General features: G+C 39.4%; 2 protein-coding genes across 2 annotated transcripts in view; both read right to left on the bottom strand.

The window, feature by feature from the left end:
• Nucleotides 1–19,406, bottom strand: part of LOC139184054 (adhesion G protein-coupled receptor E2-like) — a 1,114,856-nt gene that overhangs the window by 745,571 nt on the left and 349,879 nt on the right. The gene's annotated exons all lie outside the window — the stretch shown is intronic.
• LOC139183854 (olfactory receptor-like protein OLF4) lies at nucleotides 9,339–10,286 on the bottom strand. The gene has a single exon (XM_070792156.1). The coding sequence runs from the start codon at nucleotides 10,284–10,286 to the stop codon at nucleotides 9,339–9,341; it is 948 nt and encodes a 315-aa protein (XP_070648257.1).

Genomic DNA, 19,406 nt, shown 5'->3' with positions numbered 1-19,406 from the left:
GTGTGTGTGTGTGTGTGTGTGTGTGTGTGTGTGTGTATAAAGAATGACTTGCCATACAACTTTTGTTAAAAAAGAAAGAAAGAATATACAATGAAGAAAAGACAATCTCTTTAACAAGTGGTACTGGGAAAACTGGTCAGCCACGTGTAAAAGAATGAAACTAGAACACTTTCTAACACCATATACAAAAATAAACTCAAAATGGATTAAAGATCTCAATGTAAGACCAGAAACTATAAAACTCCTAGAGGAGAACATAGGCAAAACACTCTCTGACATATATCACAGCAGGATCCTCTATGACCCACCATGCAGAATATTGGAAATAAAAGCAAAAATAAACAAATGGGACCTAATTAAACTTAAAAGCTTCTGCACAACAAAGGAAACTATAAGCAAGGTGAAAAGACAGCCTTCAGAATGGGAGAAAATAATAGCAAATGAAGCAACTGACAAACAAACAAACAAAAAAATATATAAAAGCAACTCCTACAGCTCAACTCCAGAAAAATAAATGACCCAATCAAAAAATGGGCCAAAGATCTAAATAGACATTTCTCCAAAGAAGACATGCAGATGGCTAACAAACACATGAAAAGATGCTCAACATCACTCATTATCAGAGAAATGCAAATCAAAACCACTATGAGATACCATTTCACACCAGTCAGAATGGCTGCAATCCAAAAGTCTACAAATAATAAATGCTGGAGAGGGTGTGGAGAAAAGGGAACCCTCTTACACTGTTGGTGGGAATGCAAACTAGTACAGCCACTATGGAGAACAGTGTGGAGATTCCTTAAAAAACTGGAAATAGAACTGCCTTATGATCCAGCAACCCCACTACTGGGCATACACACTGAGGAAACCAGAATGGAAAGAGACACGTGTACCCCAATGTTCATCGCAGCACTCTTTATAATAGCCAGGACATGGAAGCAACCTAGATGTCCATCATCAGATGAATGGATAAGAAAGCTGTGGTACATATACACAATGGAGTATTACTCAGCCATTAAAAAGAATACATTTGAATCAGTTCTAATGAGGTGGATGAAACTGGAGCCTATTATACAGAGTGAAGTAAGCCAGAAGGAAAAACACCAATACAGTATACTAACGCATATATATGGAATTTAGAAAGATGGTAACGATAACCCTGTATACAAGACAGCAAAAGAGACACTGATGTATAGAACAGTCTTATGGACTCTGTGGGAGAGGGAGAGGGTGGGAAGATTTGGGAGAATGGCATTGAAACATGTGAAATGTCATGTATGAAACGAGATGCCAGTCCAGGTTCAATGCACGATGCTGGATGCTTGGGGCTGGTGCACTGGGACGACCCAGAGGGATGGTATGGGGAGGGAGGAGGGAGGAGGGTTCAGGATGGGGAACACATGAGAAATAAAGGAATAAAAAATTAAAAAAAAAAAAAAAAACCAAAAAAAAAAAAAAAAAAAGAATAGGAGAAAATAATAGCAAATGAAGCAACAGACAAACAACTAATCTCAAAAATATACAAGCAACTCCTACAGCTCAACTCCAGAAAAATAAATGACCCAATCAAAAAATGGGCCAAAGAACTAAACAGACATTTCTCCAAAGAAGACATACAGATGGCTAACAAACACATGAAGAGATGCTCAACATCACTCATTATCAGAGAAAGGCAAATCAAAACCACAATGAGTTACCATTTCACGCCAGTCAGAATGGCTGTGATCTAAAAGTCTACAAGCAATAAATGCTGAAAAGGGTGTGGAGAAAAGGGAACCCTCTTACACTATTGGTGGGAATGCAAACTAGTACAGCCACTATGGAGAACAGTGTGGAGATTCCTTAAAAAACTGGAAATAGAACTGCCTTATGACCCAGCAATCCCACTGCTGGGCATGCACACTGAGGAAACCAGAACTGAAAGAGACACATGTACCCCAATGTTCATCGCAGCACTGTTTATAATAGCCAGGACATGGAAGCAACCTAGATGTCCATCAGCAGATGAATGGATAAGAAAGCTGTGGTACATTTACACAATGGAGTATTACGCAGCGATTAAAAAGAATACATTTGAATCAGTTCTAATGAGGTGGATGAAACTGGAGCTGATTATACAGAGTGAAATAAGCCAGAAAGAAAAACATTAATACAGTATACTGAAGGATATAGATGGAATTTAGAAATATGGTAACGATAACCCTGTAAGCAAGACAGCAAAAAAAGACACTGATATATAGAACAGTCTTTTGGACTCTGGGAGAGGGAGAGGGTGGGATGATTTGGGAGGATGGCATTGAAACATGTATAATATCATATAAGAAATGAATCACCAGTCCAGGTTCGATGCAGGATACATGATGCTTGGGGCTGGTGCACTGGGATGACCCAGAGGGATGGTATGGGGAGGGAGATGGGAGGGGATTTTAGGATGGGGAACATGTGTACAACTGTGGCAGATTCTTGTTGACGTATGGCAAAACCAGTACAATATTGTAAAGTAATTAGCCTCCAATTAAAATAAGTACTGGATGCTTGGGGCTGGTGCACTGGGATGACCCAGAGGGAGTGTAGGGGAGGGAGGAGGGAGGAGGGTTCAGGATGGGGAACACGGTTATACCTGTGGCAGATTCATTTCGATATTTGGCAAAGCTAATACAATATTGTAAAGTTTAAAAATAAAATAAAATTTAAAAAAATGTACAGGAAACAGAAAGTGGCAGAAATCTAAATGGAAAAATAAATGAGTTGGTTAATTCAAAAAAAAAAAAGAGAAAGAAAAGGGAAAACAATTTCTTCTTTCAAAGGATCCAATTAAAAATAAAAAATAAGTGACAGCACTTTATAAAACAGAAGAATTGTAGAGACATGTTTAAATAGAAAAACACTGAATGGCTAACAAATCATCAACTGTATTCAACCTCATAGGTAATATAATAATTAAAAAGTTAACCTCATTATCATACATCTTTTCACCTATGTAACTAAGTTTGTTTTTTTATTTTTTCCCCTTACATGAATACCTAGCACTAGAGAAAGCACTGTAATGTGTGTGTTTATTGCACAAGTATTGCAAGCACGTCTTTGCAAACAGTCCTGGGTACAGATCTTTCTCCTGCATGTAGAAACCGAGTCTAATATGCCCCATCTTACAATAAAAAGAAATGCTGTCACTTCACTGTGTGTCCCACCACAGGTAATATCCTGTGTCTCCCATTTCCTCTTCTATTGGGCTTCCAGCAGATTTAATTGTCAAAACTGACATCCTTGTTTCCAAGTGCAATGGTCACTTTTTTTACATCATAAATAAATGCATTATTATGAAAAGCAGCAAACAACCACAGAGACCTCTACATCTGGGCTATGCTCGATTGGTCATCAGGTGACCTTAGTTAGGTACACGTTCCTGGCTTCCATCCTCTCTAATTCTCCCCTCCAAAGTCTGTGGGGCTCTCAGACTCACCTGCTTGGGAACGCTGGGTGGATGACTTCTCTGTGAAGGTCAAAATTTCTCCCTAATTAATTGACAAGGCAGATCAAAGTTTTTATCCTCAAACAAGAAAACAGGAAAGGATAAAAATCAAGCATTAGTCTCCCAGCCAGATGTAGGACTGCAAAAGTAAATAACCACATCCTATGCAATCAAAGAGGCACAGGCTGAGGGACTGTGGCAGAGGAAATGTTTACAGCTTCCTGTGTCAGTCCATTAGGCATGTTTTCCTCTTGTTAATTCAGCTTCTAAGTACATTATTTCCCTTAAAGACACTGATCTGGATAGAATTTTTTTTTTTTTTCCCTGCTGATTCTGTTCCTAGGAGACTGCATTATAAGTTAGGTGAATTCAGTTTTTATAGCTCCTTTGACTTTACCTCTCCTCCTTCCAAAGCGCTAAGCCTCCCAGCACCTCATCACATCCCTGAGTTCAAATTATCTCATTAATATACTATGGGTAATTTGCCTCAACTAGATCCCCAGGGCCTTCAAAGCTTTGGTTTTTGTTGGGAACACAACCCCTGAAACCTCTGAATATGACTATTCCCTTCTTCAAAAGGGGATAACTTTTCTCCTTTAATATAAAACTTGGATATTATAATCCTTGGTTTCATGCAAGTTTTTGCAAAGCCAATAAGGATTCCCTACTCATATCAGGAGTTAATGGCTGTCCTTTAAGAGTCCTCAGTATAAAATATTTGTAACTATGAAAGACATATACATATATATTGTTATGCATCACTAGCTTAGCTGACTGTCAAATTTAATTTCTACAACAATGTATTCTATGAAGCAATACTTTTATGAACTCCATTCTCCAGTGTAGAAATAGGATTCAGAGGGACTCAGTGTTCTGATTACAAGTGTAAACAAAGTAAGGGATGGAATCTTGACTGGAGTGTGTCACCATGCCTCCAGTTCTCACTCTGAGCAGTGATTCTCAGCCAAGGTGATTTTGCTGCTGGGGATATTTGGTAATGTCTAAAAAGATATTTTGATTGGAGAAGGAAATGGCAACCCACTCCAGTATTCTTGCCTGGAGAATCCCAGGGACGGGGGAGCCTAGTGGGCTGCCATCTATGGGGTTGCACAGAGTTGGACACGACTGAAGCGACTTAGCAGCAGCAGCAAAAAGATACTTTGTGTGGATCACAATAAACTGTGGAAAATTTTGAAAGAGATACCAGACTACCTGACCTGCCTCTTGAGAAACCTACATGCATGTCAGGAAGCTACAGTTAGAACTGGACATGGAACAACAGACTGGTTCCAAATAGGAAAAGGAGTACATCAAGGCTGTATATTGTCACCCTGTTTATTTAACTTATATGCAGAGTACATCATGAGAAACATTAGGCTAAAAGAAGCACAAGCTGGAATCAAGATTGCCAGGAGAAATATCAGTAAACTCAGGTATGCAGAGGACACCATTATGGCAGAAAGTGAAGAGGAACTCAAAAGCCTCTTGATGAAAGTGAAAGAGGAGAGTGAAAAAATTGGCTAAAGCTCAACATTCAGAAAACTGAGATCATGGCATCTGGCTCCATCACTTCATGGGAACTAGATGGTGAAACAGTGGAAACAGTGTCAGACTTTATTTTGGGGGGCTCCAAAATCACTGCAGATCGTGACTGCAGCCATGAAATTAAAAGATGCTTGCTCCTTGGGAAGAAAGTTATGACCAACCTAGACAGCATATTCAAAAGCAGAGACATTACTTTGCCAACAAAGGTCCGTCTAGTCAAGGCTATGGTTTTTCCTGTGGTCATGTATGGATGTGAGAGTTGGACTGTGAAGAAAGCTGAGTGCTGAAGAATTGATGCTTTTGAACTGTGGTATTGGAGAAGACTCTTGAGAGTCCCTTGGACTGCAAGGAGATCCAACCAGTCCATCCTAAAGGAGATCAGTCCTCAGTGTTCATTGGAAGGAATGATGCTAAAGCTGAAACTCCAATACTTTGGCCACCTCATGTGAAGAACTGACTCATTGGAAAAGACTCTGATGCTGGGAGGGATTGGGGGCAGGAGGAAAAGGGGACAACAGAGGATGAGATGGTTGGATGGCATCACCGACTCGATGCACATGAGTTTGGGTGAACTCTGGGAATTGGTGATGGACAAGGAGGCCTGGTGTGCTGTGATACATGGGGTCGCAAATCAGACACGACTGAGCGACTGAACTGAACTGAAAAAGATACTACTTATCTCCTATATCCCACAGGACAGAATCCCAAAGAAGTAATGTTCCTGCCCCAAATGCAAACAGTAAGAAAACCTATTCTAGACCAGAGCTCCAATAAGCTCATTATACATACAAATCATCAAGGTTTGTAGTTCAAATGCAAATTATGGTTCACTGGGTCTCTAGCAGACACAGGAACTGCCTTTCAAACAAGTTCTTAGGTATCGATGAACTTGTAGGGCTTGGTCTGTGGATCACAGTTTGAGTATCAAGACAGTAGTCCTGCGTTAGTCAAGTATACACAGTTTCAGTCTCCTCCACCAAGGATGTTTATGTAACTGTGAAAGATATGTGTGTTTTTTTGTGTGTGTTTTTTTATTTTTTAGTTTTTTTACTTTACGATATTGTATTGGTTCTGTCATACATCAGCATGCCTCTGCCATGGGTGTACATGTGTTCCCCATCCTGAACCCTCCTCCCACAAGAATACTGGAGTGGGCTGCCATTTCCTTCTCCAAGGGATCTTCTTGACCCAGCAATGGAACCCACAGCTTACATCTCCTGCATTGCCAGGCAGGTTCTTTACCACTAGATTGACTATATATATATATATATATATATATATATATATACTGTTTGTGTGTGTGTTTGTGTGCCACAGCGTGCATGGATGCTTGGGAACATAGCTATGAGTCATAGCAGAGGCTCAGACATGAAGCAATGTCTAAGCAGGGCCATGGTATCTATTACTGATGCTTACATGGGCTTAACATCAGAAGCAACACCAATCACTGACAACAGCTAGATGCCACAGCCCACACTCCTATCCATGCCAGAAGTCCATGCATGTCTCAAGTTCCTTGTTTGGTAGCCCCATCCCATGGCAAGCACAGCAGACCTACTGAAGGGACAAAAGAGCTCCAGATACAAAGATGCTTCTGAGCAAATGATGGTCAAACATTGATGGTGCTTATACAGACAGAGGCAGTCTGCATCTCAATCTCTGCCCAGGCCAACAGGGTCCTTGCCCCACCCTATCTAGAGTGCCACACACTAGCACTTCTTGATCCAGCACTGCTCCCCTCTGGGTCAACAGTGCTGGTACAGGAGTGGGGAAGCACACACTTAGGGGAAACAAGGTCAGCTCATATATGACCTTCAGGGCTTCTGCTCTAGCAACTTGGGACCCGCCTCTCTCCCATTAGGCCAGTAATGGCCACTAAGCTAGAGGAAGCCATATCTCATACCTGGCTCAAGCCCTAAACCCTCCATACCTCACATCCAGATGATTGCAACCAGTACACCCTAAAGAAAGGCATGAATTGTGATAACATCAGATCCAGCTCTTCCAACAAAGCCAATGGGCACACATCAATGGTATATGACTGTTCCCACAGAAAGACACCACTTCAAGACTGCAAGGGTTAACTGTGGCAAATAATTTCAGATAGGCAGACAAAGGTAGAGAAAAGGAAAAGACAGAGAAATTTATCCCAACTGAAAGAGCAACAGATCATGCCTTAAAAAAAATAGCTAATGAAAGAGAAACAATGTAACAGATTTGGAATTCAATGCATGAGTAAAGATGATATAAAACTCCATTTTCTCAAGCTAAAGTGATTCAAGGAATCTTCCAAAGAAGTTTTACTTTCAGTATTTGCCCTGTGCATTTTGTTAATAAGTGAAAGACCATAAAATATTTAATTCTGTGGAAAAAAGGATAGGGAACCATAACATAAAAACTAGTTAGTACTGAACACTGCAAGAAACAAAATGAACAGGAACTAGAAATAATTAATAGTATACCAGGTGATATAGAAGAATGCATAAGTTAACTGAAATATAGAATCATGGAAATGAATCAGAAAAGATAAAAACAAAAGAAAAATGAGATAGTGTGAAGGGTGTTTTGACTACATTAAGAACACCAACACTGGCATAATCGAAGTGTCTAGGAAGGAAAAGAGAAAAAGAGAAGGTAGTCAAATGTGTTTGAAAAACTTATGGCTCAAAACTTCCCAAACCTGAATAAAAAAGCAAATTCAGGTTCAAGAAGCAAAAAGCACCCCCCCCCCCCAAAAAAAAATTATAGCAACAAGACTCACACCAATATGCATCAATTAAAACTGCAATATTGAAGATATGGCTTTCTAAAGACAGCATAAGTAAAGCAGTGTCATATAAAAAGGAACCCTGTAAAGTCTGTCAGCTAATGTCTTTTCTTTTTTTTTTACATTTTTTTTTTTTTTTTTTACTTGTCAGATGGGAGAAGTTGGATATACTTAAACTGCTGAGAGGGAAAAACCTGCAAACTAGGGCATTCTACCCAGCAAGATTATCATTTAGAATTGAAGGAGAGATAAGGAACTTTTCAGACAAGCAAAGACTAAAATAATTTATCAATTCTAATCCTACTCTACAAGGAATGATGTAGAATCTTCTCTAGGAAGGAAAAAAAGGCATAACAAGTGGCAAGAAACTATATGAAAAACAAAATCCCACTAGTAAAGGCACATGTACAGAAAGGCTGAGGATCAAATTACTTAAGCTAAAATGAAAACTTAATATGCAAAAAGATTTTCTAAAGTCAATTATATCCACAAATAAAAATTAAATGGATAAATATGGAGGTCTTAAATATAACAACAAACACACAAATGTAGGTCAGGGAGTGAAAATGCAGTGCTATTTGGAAGTGCAGGAATTTAAAAGACAGCCTGTTTTAAAAAATAAAGTTGTAGGTCATCATATTAAAACCCACTGTTTACCATACATCATAGAAACTACACTAGATAAACAAAAACTAGAGAGAAAGAAACACAAGTACTTTACTTTGTTTTTCAGTCACTTAGTTGTATCTGACTTGTTGCGAATGGACTGCAGCACACCAGGCTTCCCTGTCCTTCAACACCTCCCAGAGCTTTCTCAAAGCATACCACTAAATGGGAGAGGGATAGGGTGGGATGATTTGGGAAAATGACATTGAAACATGTATAATATTATATATGAAATGAATCACCAGTCCAGGTTTGATGCATGATACTGGATGCTTGGGGCTGGTGCACTGGGATGACCCAGAGGGATGGTACCGGGAGGGAGGAGTTACGGGGTTTCAGGATGGGGAGCACGTGTACACCTATGACGGATTCATGTTGATGCATGGCAAAATCAGTACAATATTGTAAAGTAATTAAGCTCCAATTAAATAAATTTATATTAAAAAATAAAACAAATCATCAAATCTTAAGAAACAGAAGAAAAAAACAAGAACTAAAAAACCAAAAAACAAGTAACACACTGGCAATAAGTAGCACCTATGGATAATCTCTTTGTGTGTTAGTAGACTAAATTCTCTAATAAAAAGACATTATTCTTAATAAAATCTTCATAAATCTATGATACCCCATCAAAGAAATGAAATTTCCAAACACTTTGTTATCCAAAGGTATGTAAATTGTGGAGTAGGAAAAAATAAAAACTCTGTATATAAGACTGAGAATAAAGCTTAGTAAAGAAAGTGCCTAAATCGTATAAAGATGCTGAATCCAAAGACAGAAAGACAATTGGAAATCCCAAGTAATACCTACAAGGAGTGAATTTTATTTCACAATAATCAAAGATCACAATTTCAAGTTCAGAGGCTTTGAGTTATGCAATCCAGGGCACTAGTATAATAGGTCTTTTATACTTGGCATAAAATATAAATTCTTCAGAGCCCCCTTTATATCTTTGTTCCTCAGACTGTAGATGAAGGGATTCAGCATGGGTGTGACCACAGTGTACATCACCGAGGCAATTGTACTTGAATGTGAGGTGTGGGTAGCAGCAGAGCTAAGGTAAATTCCTAAGGCTGTAAAATAAAATAGGAAGACAACCGAGACGTGGGACACACAGGTAGAAAATGCTTTATATTTCCCTTGAGCTGATGAAATCTTACATATGCAGGAAACTATTTTAGAGTAAGAGTAAAGGATACCAGCAAAAGGACCAACACCCAGCAGTACAGCTGCAAAATACATCACTATGTTATTAAGAAAATTATCAGAACTGGCAAGTTGTACCACCTGATTGAGTTCACAGAAAAATTGGGGGATTTTCACAGTGGGGCGGAAGGACAATCGCAACACCATTAAACTGTGTAGCAAGGAATACAGGACACTCATTAACCAAGATATTAGAACCAGCGATCCACAGAGCTGGGAACTCATGATGACCGTGTAGTGTAGTGGGTGGCAGATGGCCATGTACCGATCATAGGCCATCACAGTCAGGAGAATGTCATCTAATCCTGCAAAAAGAATATAAAAATACATCTGGGTGATACAGCCTTCATATGTGATTACTTTACTCTGGGTCTGGATATTCCACAGCATCTTTGGAATGGTGGTGGAAGTGAAGCAGATGTCCACAAAGGACAGGTTGGAGAGGAAGAAGTACATGGGTGTGTGGAGGTGGTGGTCTGAGCTAACAGCCAGGATGATGAGCAGGTTTCCAAACACAGTTACCAGGTACATGGAGAGGAAAAGCTCAAAGATGAAGGGCTGTAGTTTGGGCTCCTTTGAAAGTCCCAGAAGAAGAAATCCTGAAATTTGTGTATTGTTACTTGCTTCCATGGGGTGGAGGTGACTACCAGGAAAAAGGAAAATAATGACAATTTTAACTCATACTGCTATAATTCACATAGATGAAAGACCACAATTTCAATTTCTGTCTCAAGAATTTGATATTAATATTTTATTTATAGGTAAGTTCTCTTTGAGCGTATGTGTATATGTTTAACGTCTTCAGTCATGTCCAACTCTCTCCAATCCCAAGGACCATAGCATGCCAGCCTCCACTGTCCATGGAATTTCCCAGGAAAGAGTTCTGGAGTGGGTTGTCATCCCCTCCTCCAGGGGTTCCTCCCAAACCAGGGACTGAATTCGAGTCTCTTGAAGGGCTATTCCATTGCAGGTGAATTCACTGGGACGACCCAGAGGGATGGTATGGGGAAGAAAAAGGGTTCAAGATGGGGAACACTTGTATACCTGTGGTGGATTCATGTTGATATATGGCAAAACCAATACAATATTGTAAAGTTAAAACAAACAAACAAACCTCTGAGTCCTACAGAAGCCCCTTTGAGGGTATGCTTCATTTCATTTCTGACTAGGAATTTTTGCCCCATTCTCATCACATTTGCTAAGAGGTCATATATTCTAGAATTTAAATGTGATATTCCTTCACTCATTTGCAAAATACATAATTAGTGCTGACCCAGTAGAAAGTGCTGAAAAAATAAACCTCTTGCAATCCAAGAACACTTAATGAGTATATTCAAATAAAATACTATAGAATATGTTAGATGTGACAGATGCTATGAAGAAAACAAAACCAGGTATAAAAGAGAGTGGTAGGAGGTGTTATTTTGTTCTGAATGTTCAGGAAAGTCCAGCAAACTAGGTGATGTTTGAACAGATTCCTAAAGAAAGAGAGACAGGGAGCTGGTGTGATGTCAGAAGTGTGTGCCTGGAAGAGGGAGCTGGCACTGCTAAGGACCTGAGGAAGCTGCTTGTTCCACATGTTTAAGTGCAAACAAGGAAGCCAGTAGGGCAGAGGGATGAGCAGGAGGGGGAATGATTAGAGATGGTGTCAGGGATGCTGAGGAACAAGATGGCCTTCTTCTACAGCTGAACCTTCAGTCCACAGAAAATCCCTCCTTCCATGTGTTTCCTTGCACATTATCAGTTTAGCTATAAAACCATCCTGTGAATTAAAAAAGATTCCCTTCTAGGTTCCATCTGTTGACTTAATTTTGACATGTGTATGTAAGTCATTTAGCATATGAATCCAGGTGCCTCTGCTTTAAGACCTGTTCTCCATTTCAAGGCACAAGTGTGCATGCACACACACACACACACACACACACACACACACACACACACAAATACACCATGTTCTTCTCGGTTGTGTCACTACTATGCATTGGTCATCCAGATTCACTCTCTTTATGTTGTGAATGCTTACAGCTCAGCTAGTCAGAATTATATATTCTCCAAAATAATATATAATTTTTCCCTGAAATTCCAGTTTGTAAACTTCTCATGGAACCATAAATTGGGGTTCACTTTTAGTATAGCCAATTTCTGCTTGGTATTTAGAAAAGAATGAAAAGTATGAAAGTGAAAGAAAGAGAAATGAAATGGGCATATGGACATTAAGGGAAAATAATATCCAATATACTCAAATGACACCTGAAACAATGCAATAAAGAAAAGTTTCCTTGCTTCATCAACATTCCACCTCCAGTGACATCTCTTTGATGCACAGAAAAAAAAAAAAAAAAAGAAATGAACAAAAATACCTTTTGTTCAAGGATGTAAATAATGAAACAGTTATGACATGGAACATCTTACAGTCTGAATATCCCAAGATGAAAAGAAACAATTGGAATATAAACTACCAATTCAATATCAGAAATACAAAAAATACAACAGAAGTTAGATATGTTTTATATGAGGCATATGAAACAGTAGAAGACTTCCTTTCTAATGGACTTTCCCTATTTGTTTCCTCCTGTTCATAAATAAGATCCTTATATTTACTTTCTACTTTTACTGAAAGTATTTTATACCTCCTATTCCTTCTAACTGGATTTCCCTGGTGGCTCAGAAAGTAAAGAATCTGCTGGTCAATACAGGAGACTAGGTTATATCCCTGGCTCAGAAAGATCCCCTGGAGAAAACAACGACAACCCACTCCAGCATTCTTGCCTTGGAAATCCCACTGACAGAGGATCCAGGTGGGCTACAGTCTATGGGGTCACAAAAGTTGGAGTACCTTAGCAACTAAACCACCATCATCATTCCTTCTGAGCTTCCACTATTACCATTTAATTGTCAACCTTGATGCTTATATTTTCAAGTGTAAGGTTCACTTTCATTTTGGACCATACATAAGTACATTAATATTAGGAAAGCCAGAAAACAACTACAATGACCTCTGGCCTCTGGGCTATGAAAGATTGGACCTCAGGTGACCTCAAGTACACACTCCTGGTTTCCATCCTCTCTAATGCTGCCCTGCAGTCTCTGTGGAGCTCTCAGACTCACCTGCCTGCAGATTTTATCACTTCTTCCCTGTAGAAGTCAAAATTCCTCCATAAATGATTACTGATGCAGACAGAATTTTGTCCCCAAATATGAAAACAGATAGTGATAAAATCAAGCATTGGTTGCCAGACAGATGTAGAACTTCAAAAGCAAGAACCAGGTCCTCCCCAACCAAAGTAGCACAGGCTAAGGGACTGCAGCAGAGGAGATATTTACAGCTTCCTGTGTTAGCTCATTAGGCATGTTTCCTTTGGTTACTCCAACCTCTAACTACATGATTTCCCTTGGGGACACTTCTGGACAGAATGGATTTTTTTTTTCTGTCTGATTCACTGTTCCTAAGACACTATAAGTTAGGTGAATTCATTTTTTATCACTCTTTCCCCTTTAATTCTCTTGCTTCCAAAGCCCTAAGATTCCCAGCATGTCATCACGTCTCGGAGTGAAAAATTTTCTTAAACTGTAACACTGAGGATTTGTCTTGATGAGGTCCCTCTCATCTTTAACGCTTTGATTTGTGGCAGGGACAGAACCACTGAAATTTCTAAAATTTACTATTTTCATCTTCAAAAATGGGGATAACTTTGCTACTGCTACTGCTAAGTCACTTCAGTCATGTCCGACTCTGTGCGACCCCAGAGACGGCAGCCCACCAGGCTCCCCCATCCCTGGGATTCTCCAGGCAAGAACATTGGAATGGGTTGACATTGCCTTCTCCAATGCATGAAAGTGAAAAGTGAAAGTGAATTCTCTCAGTCGTGTCCGACCCTCAGTGACACAATGGACTGCAGCCTACCAGGCTCCTCCATCCATGGGATTTTCCAGGCAAGAGTACTGGAGTGGGGTGCCATTGCCTTTGCTAGTTTATAATAAAACCATGGTTAATATACTTCATGGAGTCACAATAGTTTCTCCAAGCCAATTAGAAATTTCCAAGTTATATCAGAAGTCAAGAGCTATCCTTTAATCCCTCATTACCAAATCCGTGTACTTGCAAGAGAGATATTTATATGTTTATATGCACCATAAACTATCTTAGTGTATTATATGTGTGTCTGTGCTGTGCTCAGTCACATCTGAGTCTTTGTGACCCCATGGCTGTAGCCCACCAGGCTCCTCTGTCCATGGGATTTCCTAATCAAGAATACTGGAGTGAGTTGCCATTCCATTCCCCCAGGATCTTCCCAACCCAGGGATCAAGCCCAAATGCCCTGCATTGCAGGCAGATGCAACAGGTGGATCAGGCAGTAAAAAATCTGCCTGCAATGCAAGATATATATATATAGATATAGATATAGATATAGTTATAGTTATATAGTGTGCTTCTGTATGTGTGTGTGTGCCCCAGCCTAAGATTAGTGGATACTTGGTCACCTGGCTGTGAGTCACAGCAGAGGCTCAGATATGAAGCAGTGTTTAAGCAGGGCCACAGCACATATCACTGGTGCTTACATGGGGTTCACATCAGAAGCAACACCAATCACTGATGACAGCTTGATAACACAGCCCCCACCCTTATCCATGCCAGAAGTCCATGCATGTCTCAAGTTCCTTGTTTTGCAGCCCCATACCATGGCAAGTACAGCAGCCCTCCTGTAGGGACAAAAGAGTTCCAGACCCAAAGATGTTTCTGAGCAGGGGATGGTCAACCATTGATGGTGCTTACACAGGCAGCACATCAGAGGCAGTGTGCATCTCAAGCCCTGCCCAGGCCAACAGGGTCCTTGTCCCACCCTATCTAGAGTGCCACACACTAGCACTTCTTGATCCAGCACTGCTCCCCTCTGGGTCAACAGTGCTGGTACAGGAGTGGGGAAGCACACACTTAGGGGGAACAACATCAGCTCATATGTGACCCTCAGGGCTTCTGCTCTAGCAACTTGAGACCTGCCTCCCTCCCATTAGGCCAGTAATGGCCACTAAGCTAGAGGAAGCCATATCTCATACATGGCTCAAGCCCTAAACCCTCCATACCTTAAAAGCAGATGATTGCAACCAGTACACCCTAAAGAAATGTTTGAATTGTGATAACATCAGATCCAGGTCTTCCAACAAAGCCAATGGGGACACATATATGACTGTTCCCACAGAAAGACACCACTTCAAGACTGCAAGAGTTAACTGTGGCACACAATTTCAGATAGACAGACAAAGGTAAGTAAAGTGAAAAGACAGAGAAATTTGTCCCAACTGAAATAACAAGAGATGATGCCTAAAAAACAACAAATGAAAGAGAAGCAAACAGTTTACCACATTTGAAATTCAATGCATGAGTAAAGATGATATAAAACTCCATTTTCTCAAGCTAAAATTATTCATGGACTCTTCCAAAAGAAGTTTTACTTTCAGTATTCACCCTGTGCATTTTATTAATAAGTGGAAGACCATAAAATATTTAATTCATGTTGATGTATGGCAAAACCAATACAATATTGTAAGTAAACCTCAAATTAAAATAAATAAATTTATATTAAAAATATTTAAATCTGTTAAAAGACATGAGCACAGTGCTAATTTTAAAAAGGAATTATAAAATAAAAACTAGTTAGAACTGAATACTACAATAAATTAAATGGACGACAATTAGAAGTAATTAATAGTATAGCAGGTGATACAGAAGAATGCATGTTAACTGAAATACAGAATCATAGAGATGACTCAGTCAGAAAAGAAAAAAAAAAAAAAATGAAAAGTGAGAATAGCTTGAGGGATGTTTGATTATATTAAGAACATCAACACTGGCATAATTGGAGTGTCCAGGAAGGAAATGATAAAAAGAGAAGGTACTCAAAATGTATTTGATAAACTTGTGGCTGAAAACTTTCCAAACCTGAATAAAAAAGCAAATTCAGTAACCAGAAGCAAAAAGCATCTCCCCAAAATGACAGCAACAAGACCTACACCAAGATGCAGCAATTTAAACCACAAAGTTAAAGATATGGGTTTCTAAAGTCAGCAGAAGTAAAACCGTGTCATACAAGATGAAAACATAGAAGTTTATCAGTTGATTTCTTTTTTTTTTCCCCAGAAACTTTGCATGATAGAACAGAGAGACATGCTATGTTTAAAGTGTTGTGAGGGAAAAACCTGCAAACTAGGGCATTTTACCCAGCAAGATTATCATTTAGAATTGAAGGAGAGATAAAGAACTTTTCAGACAAGCAAAGACTAATAGAATTTATCAATTCTAAACCTACTCTACATGAGAATGATATAGTACCTTCTCTAAGAAGGAAAGGAAAGGAAAAGGCATAACAAGTGGTAAGAAACTATAAGAAAGAGAAAATCCTGCTAGTGAAGGCAAACATGTAGAAAGGCTGAGGATCAAATCACTTAAGCTATTATGAAAAGTTAATAGACAAAAAAATTCTAAAATCAAATACAGCTATTTTAAGAATGAAAGGATAAATAGGGAGGGGTCAAGTATGGCTTCAAAGACACAAAATTAGGGCAGGAAGTTAAAATGTAGTGCTATTGGTATGTAAACAAACTTAAAAAGGCAACTTGTTTTTAAACATAGATCATCCTATGAAGACACTTTGTTTACCATACATCAAAAATCTACACTAGATAAGCAAAAACTAAACAGAAAGTAACACAAGCATATCACTAAATAAAATCATTAAACCATAAGAGAAGAAACACAAAGAAAAAAGAAAAACAAAGAACTATACACTCAGAAAACAAGTTAACAAATGGGCAATAAGTCATACCTACCAAAATCCTCTTTAAAGCAACCAGTAGATTAAATGCTCTCCTAAAGAGCCAGCTTAAAACTACATATTAGAAAAAACTAACATCATGACACCCAGCCCCATGACAAGTAGAAGGGGAAAAGGTGGAAGCAGTGACAGATTCCTCTTCTTAATCTCCAAAATCACTGTGGACAGTGCCTGCAGCCATGGATTCAGAAGATGATTGCTTCTTGGCAGGAAATCGATGACAAACCTAGACAGTGTGTTGAAAAGCAGAGACATTACTCTGCCAACAAAGGTGCTTATAGTCAAGGCTATGGTGTTCACAGTGGTCACGTATGGCTGTGAGAGCCGGGCCGTAGAGAAGGCAGAGTGTGGAATAATTGATGCCTTCAAACTGTGCTGCTGGAGAAGACTCCTGATAGTCCCTTGGTCTATCTAACTCTGGTCACTAACTCTGATCTCCCAGCAAGGAGATCAAACCAGTCAGTCTTAAGGGACATCAACCCTGAATATTCACAGGAAAGACTGATGCTGAAGCTGAAGTTCCAGTATTTTGGTCACCTGACGCAAACAGATGACTCATTGGAAAAGTCTCTGCCGCTGGAAAAGATTGAGGGCAGAAGGAGAAGAGGGCATCAGAGGATGAGATGGCTGAACGGCATCACCAGGGCAATGAACATGAACTTCGGCAAGCTCTGGGAGATGGTGAGGGACAGGCAGGCCTGGCATGCTGCAATCCATGGGGTCACAAAGGGTTCGACATGACTGGGCAACTGAACAACAACAGACGAAATGCTTTAATAAAAAACTTTACTCCTAATAAATTCTTCATAAATCTATGATACTCCTTCAAAAAAATGGAATTTCCAAACATTTTTGATCCAAAGGTAGGAAAACGGTAGAGTAGGAAAAAAATTTTAAATATCTATTATATAAGACTAAGGATAAAGCTTAATAAGAGAGTTCCTAAAATTGTATAAAGATGCTGACTTCAAAGAAGAAAAGAAAAATGGAAATCCGAGGAAATAAGTGCAAGGAGCAAATTTTATTTCACTATGATCAAAGAACAACTTCTGATTCTAATTCTTTGAGTTATACAATCCAGAGCACTAATATAATTGGCCTTTTAACCTAGGCATCAAATATAATCTCTTTAGAGTGTCTTTTATATCTTGGTTTCTCAGACTGTAGATGAAAGGGTTCAACATGGGTGTGACCACAGTGTACATCACCGAGGCGATTGTACTTGAATGTGAGGTGTGGGTAGCAGCAGAGCTAAGGAACACTCCTAAGGCTGTAAAATAAAATAGGGAGACAACCAAGAGGTGGGACACACAGAAAATACTTTATTTGTCCCCTGAGCTGATGAGATTTTACATGTGCAGCAAACTATTTTAGAATAAGAGTAAAGGATACCAGCAAAAGGACCACCACCCATCAGGACAGCTACAAAACTCATCACTATGTTATTAAGAATGTTGTCAAAACTGGCAAGTGGTACCACCTGACTGAGTTCACAGAAAAAGTAAGGGATTTGCACGACTGTGCAGAAGGACAATTGAATACCATTAACCTGTGTAGCAAGGAAAACAAGGCAATCAGCACCCAGGATATCAGAACCAGCAGTCCACAAGGCCGGGGGCTCATGATGACCGTGAAATGCAAGGGTGGCAGATGACCACGTAACAACCATAGGCCATCACTGTCAGGATAATGTCATCTAATTCCACAAAAAGAATGTAAAAATACATCTGCATGATATAGCCTTCATGGGTTATGACTTTGCTCTGGGTCTGAATATTCTTCAGCATCTTTCGGATGGTGGTGGAAGTGAAGCAGATGTCTACAAAGGACAGGTTTGAGAGGAAGAAGTACATGGATTTGTGGATATGGGAGTCAGAGTTAGTGACCAGAATAATGAGCAGGTTTCCAAACACAGCAATCAAGTACATGGAGAGGAAAAGCCCAAACATGAGGGGCTGAAATTATGGATCGTCTGAGAATCCCAGAAGAAAAAATTCAGAAAATTGTGTATTATTACTTGGTTCCATGTGGTGGAGGTGACTACCAAGAAAAATGAAAATAACATGATTAATTTTCACACAAACTGGCATAACTCTCATAGATGAAATAGTAAATTTTCTATTTTGCTGTCAATAAAATATTTTTGTTTAGAAAAGTTCTGTTTCATCTCTACTTAGGCATTTTTGCCCCACTCTCAGCATATTACCAAAGAAATATGCATTCTACAGTTATAATGAGAAATACTTTCATACATTTGAAGAATATATATTGAGTGTCAACCATGTTCAAAACACATATTTCTGTTTAATCACTAAGCCATGTCTGACACTTTTGAGACTGCCCCCCCCCCAACCCCCAGACTGTAGCTGGCCAGGCTCCTCTGTCCAAGGGATTTCCCAGGCAAGAATACTGGAGTGGGTTGCCATTTCCTTCTCCAGGTGATCTTCTCAACCCAGGGATCTAACCTGCCTCTTCTGCATTGCCAGGCAGATTCTTTAGCACTGAGCCACCTGGGAAGTCCCTCTAAACAAATATAGGTAACAAATATATGGTGTTAAAAAAAGGAAGTTTTCACAATCCAGTGATGGTGAAAGATGATGTGCAAATAAAATATTATATAATATGTCAAGTGATTATAGTTGGTATGAAGAAAACAAAGCTAGATATAAAATAGAGTATAGGAGGTATTTTCATGTACTGAGTGTTCAGGTAAAGCCAGCAAACAAGGTGATAATTGAACAGAGAGCTCAAGAAAGGGAGAGAAGGATCTAGTATGATATCAAGAGAAATATGTGTCTGGCGAGAGAATGGCCACTTCAAAGGGCCTAAGGAAAATGCTTGTTCCTTGCAATTTATGAATTTAGTTGCAAAAGCATCCTGTGAATTAAAGCATCTCCCAGAGGAGGAGCTAAGATGGTGG

Source organism: Bos indicus, chromosome 7 (assembly GCF_029378745.1).
Source record: "Bos indicus isolate NIAB-ARS_2022 breed Sahiwal x Tharparkar chromosome 7, NIAB-ARS_B.indTharparkar_mat_pri_1.0, whole genome shotgun sequence".
Classification (NCBI taxonomy): Eukaryota; Metazoa; Chordata; class Mammalia; order Artiodactyla; family Bovidae; genus Bos; species Bos indicus.
The sequence above is the reverse complement of the archived record's forward strand: the minus strand, read 5'-3'. Positions and strand labels throughout refer to the sequence as shown.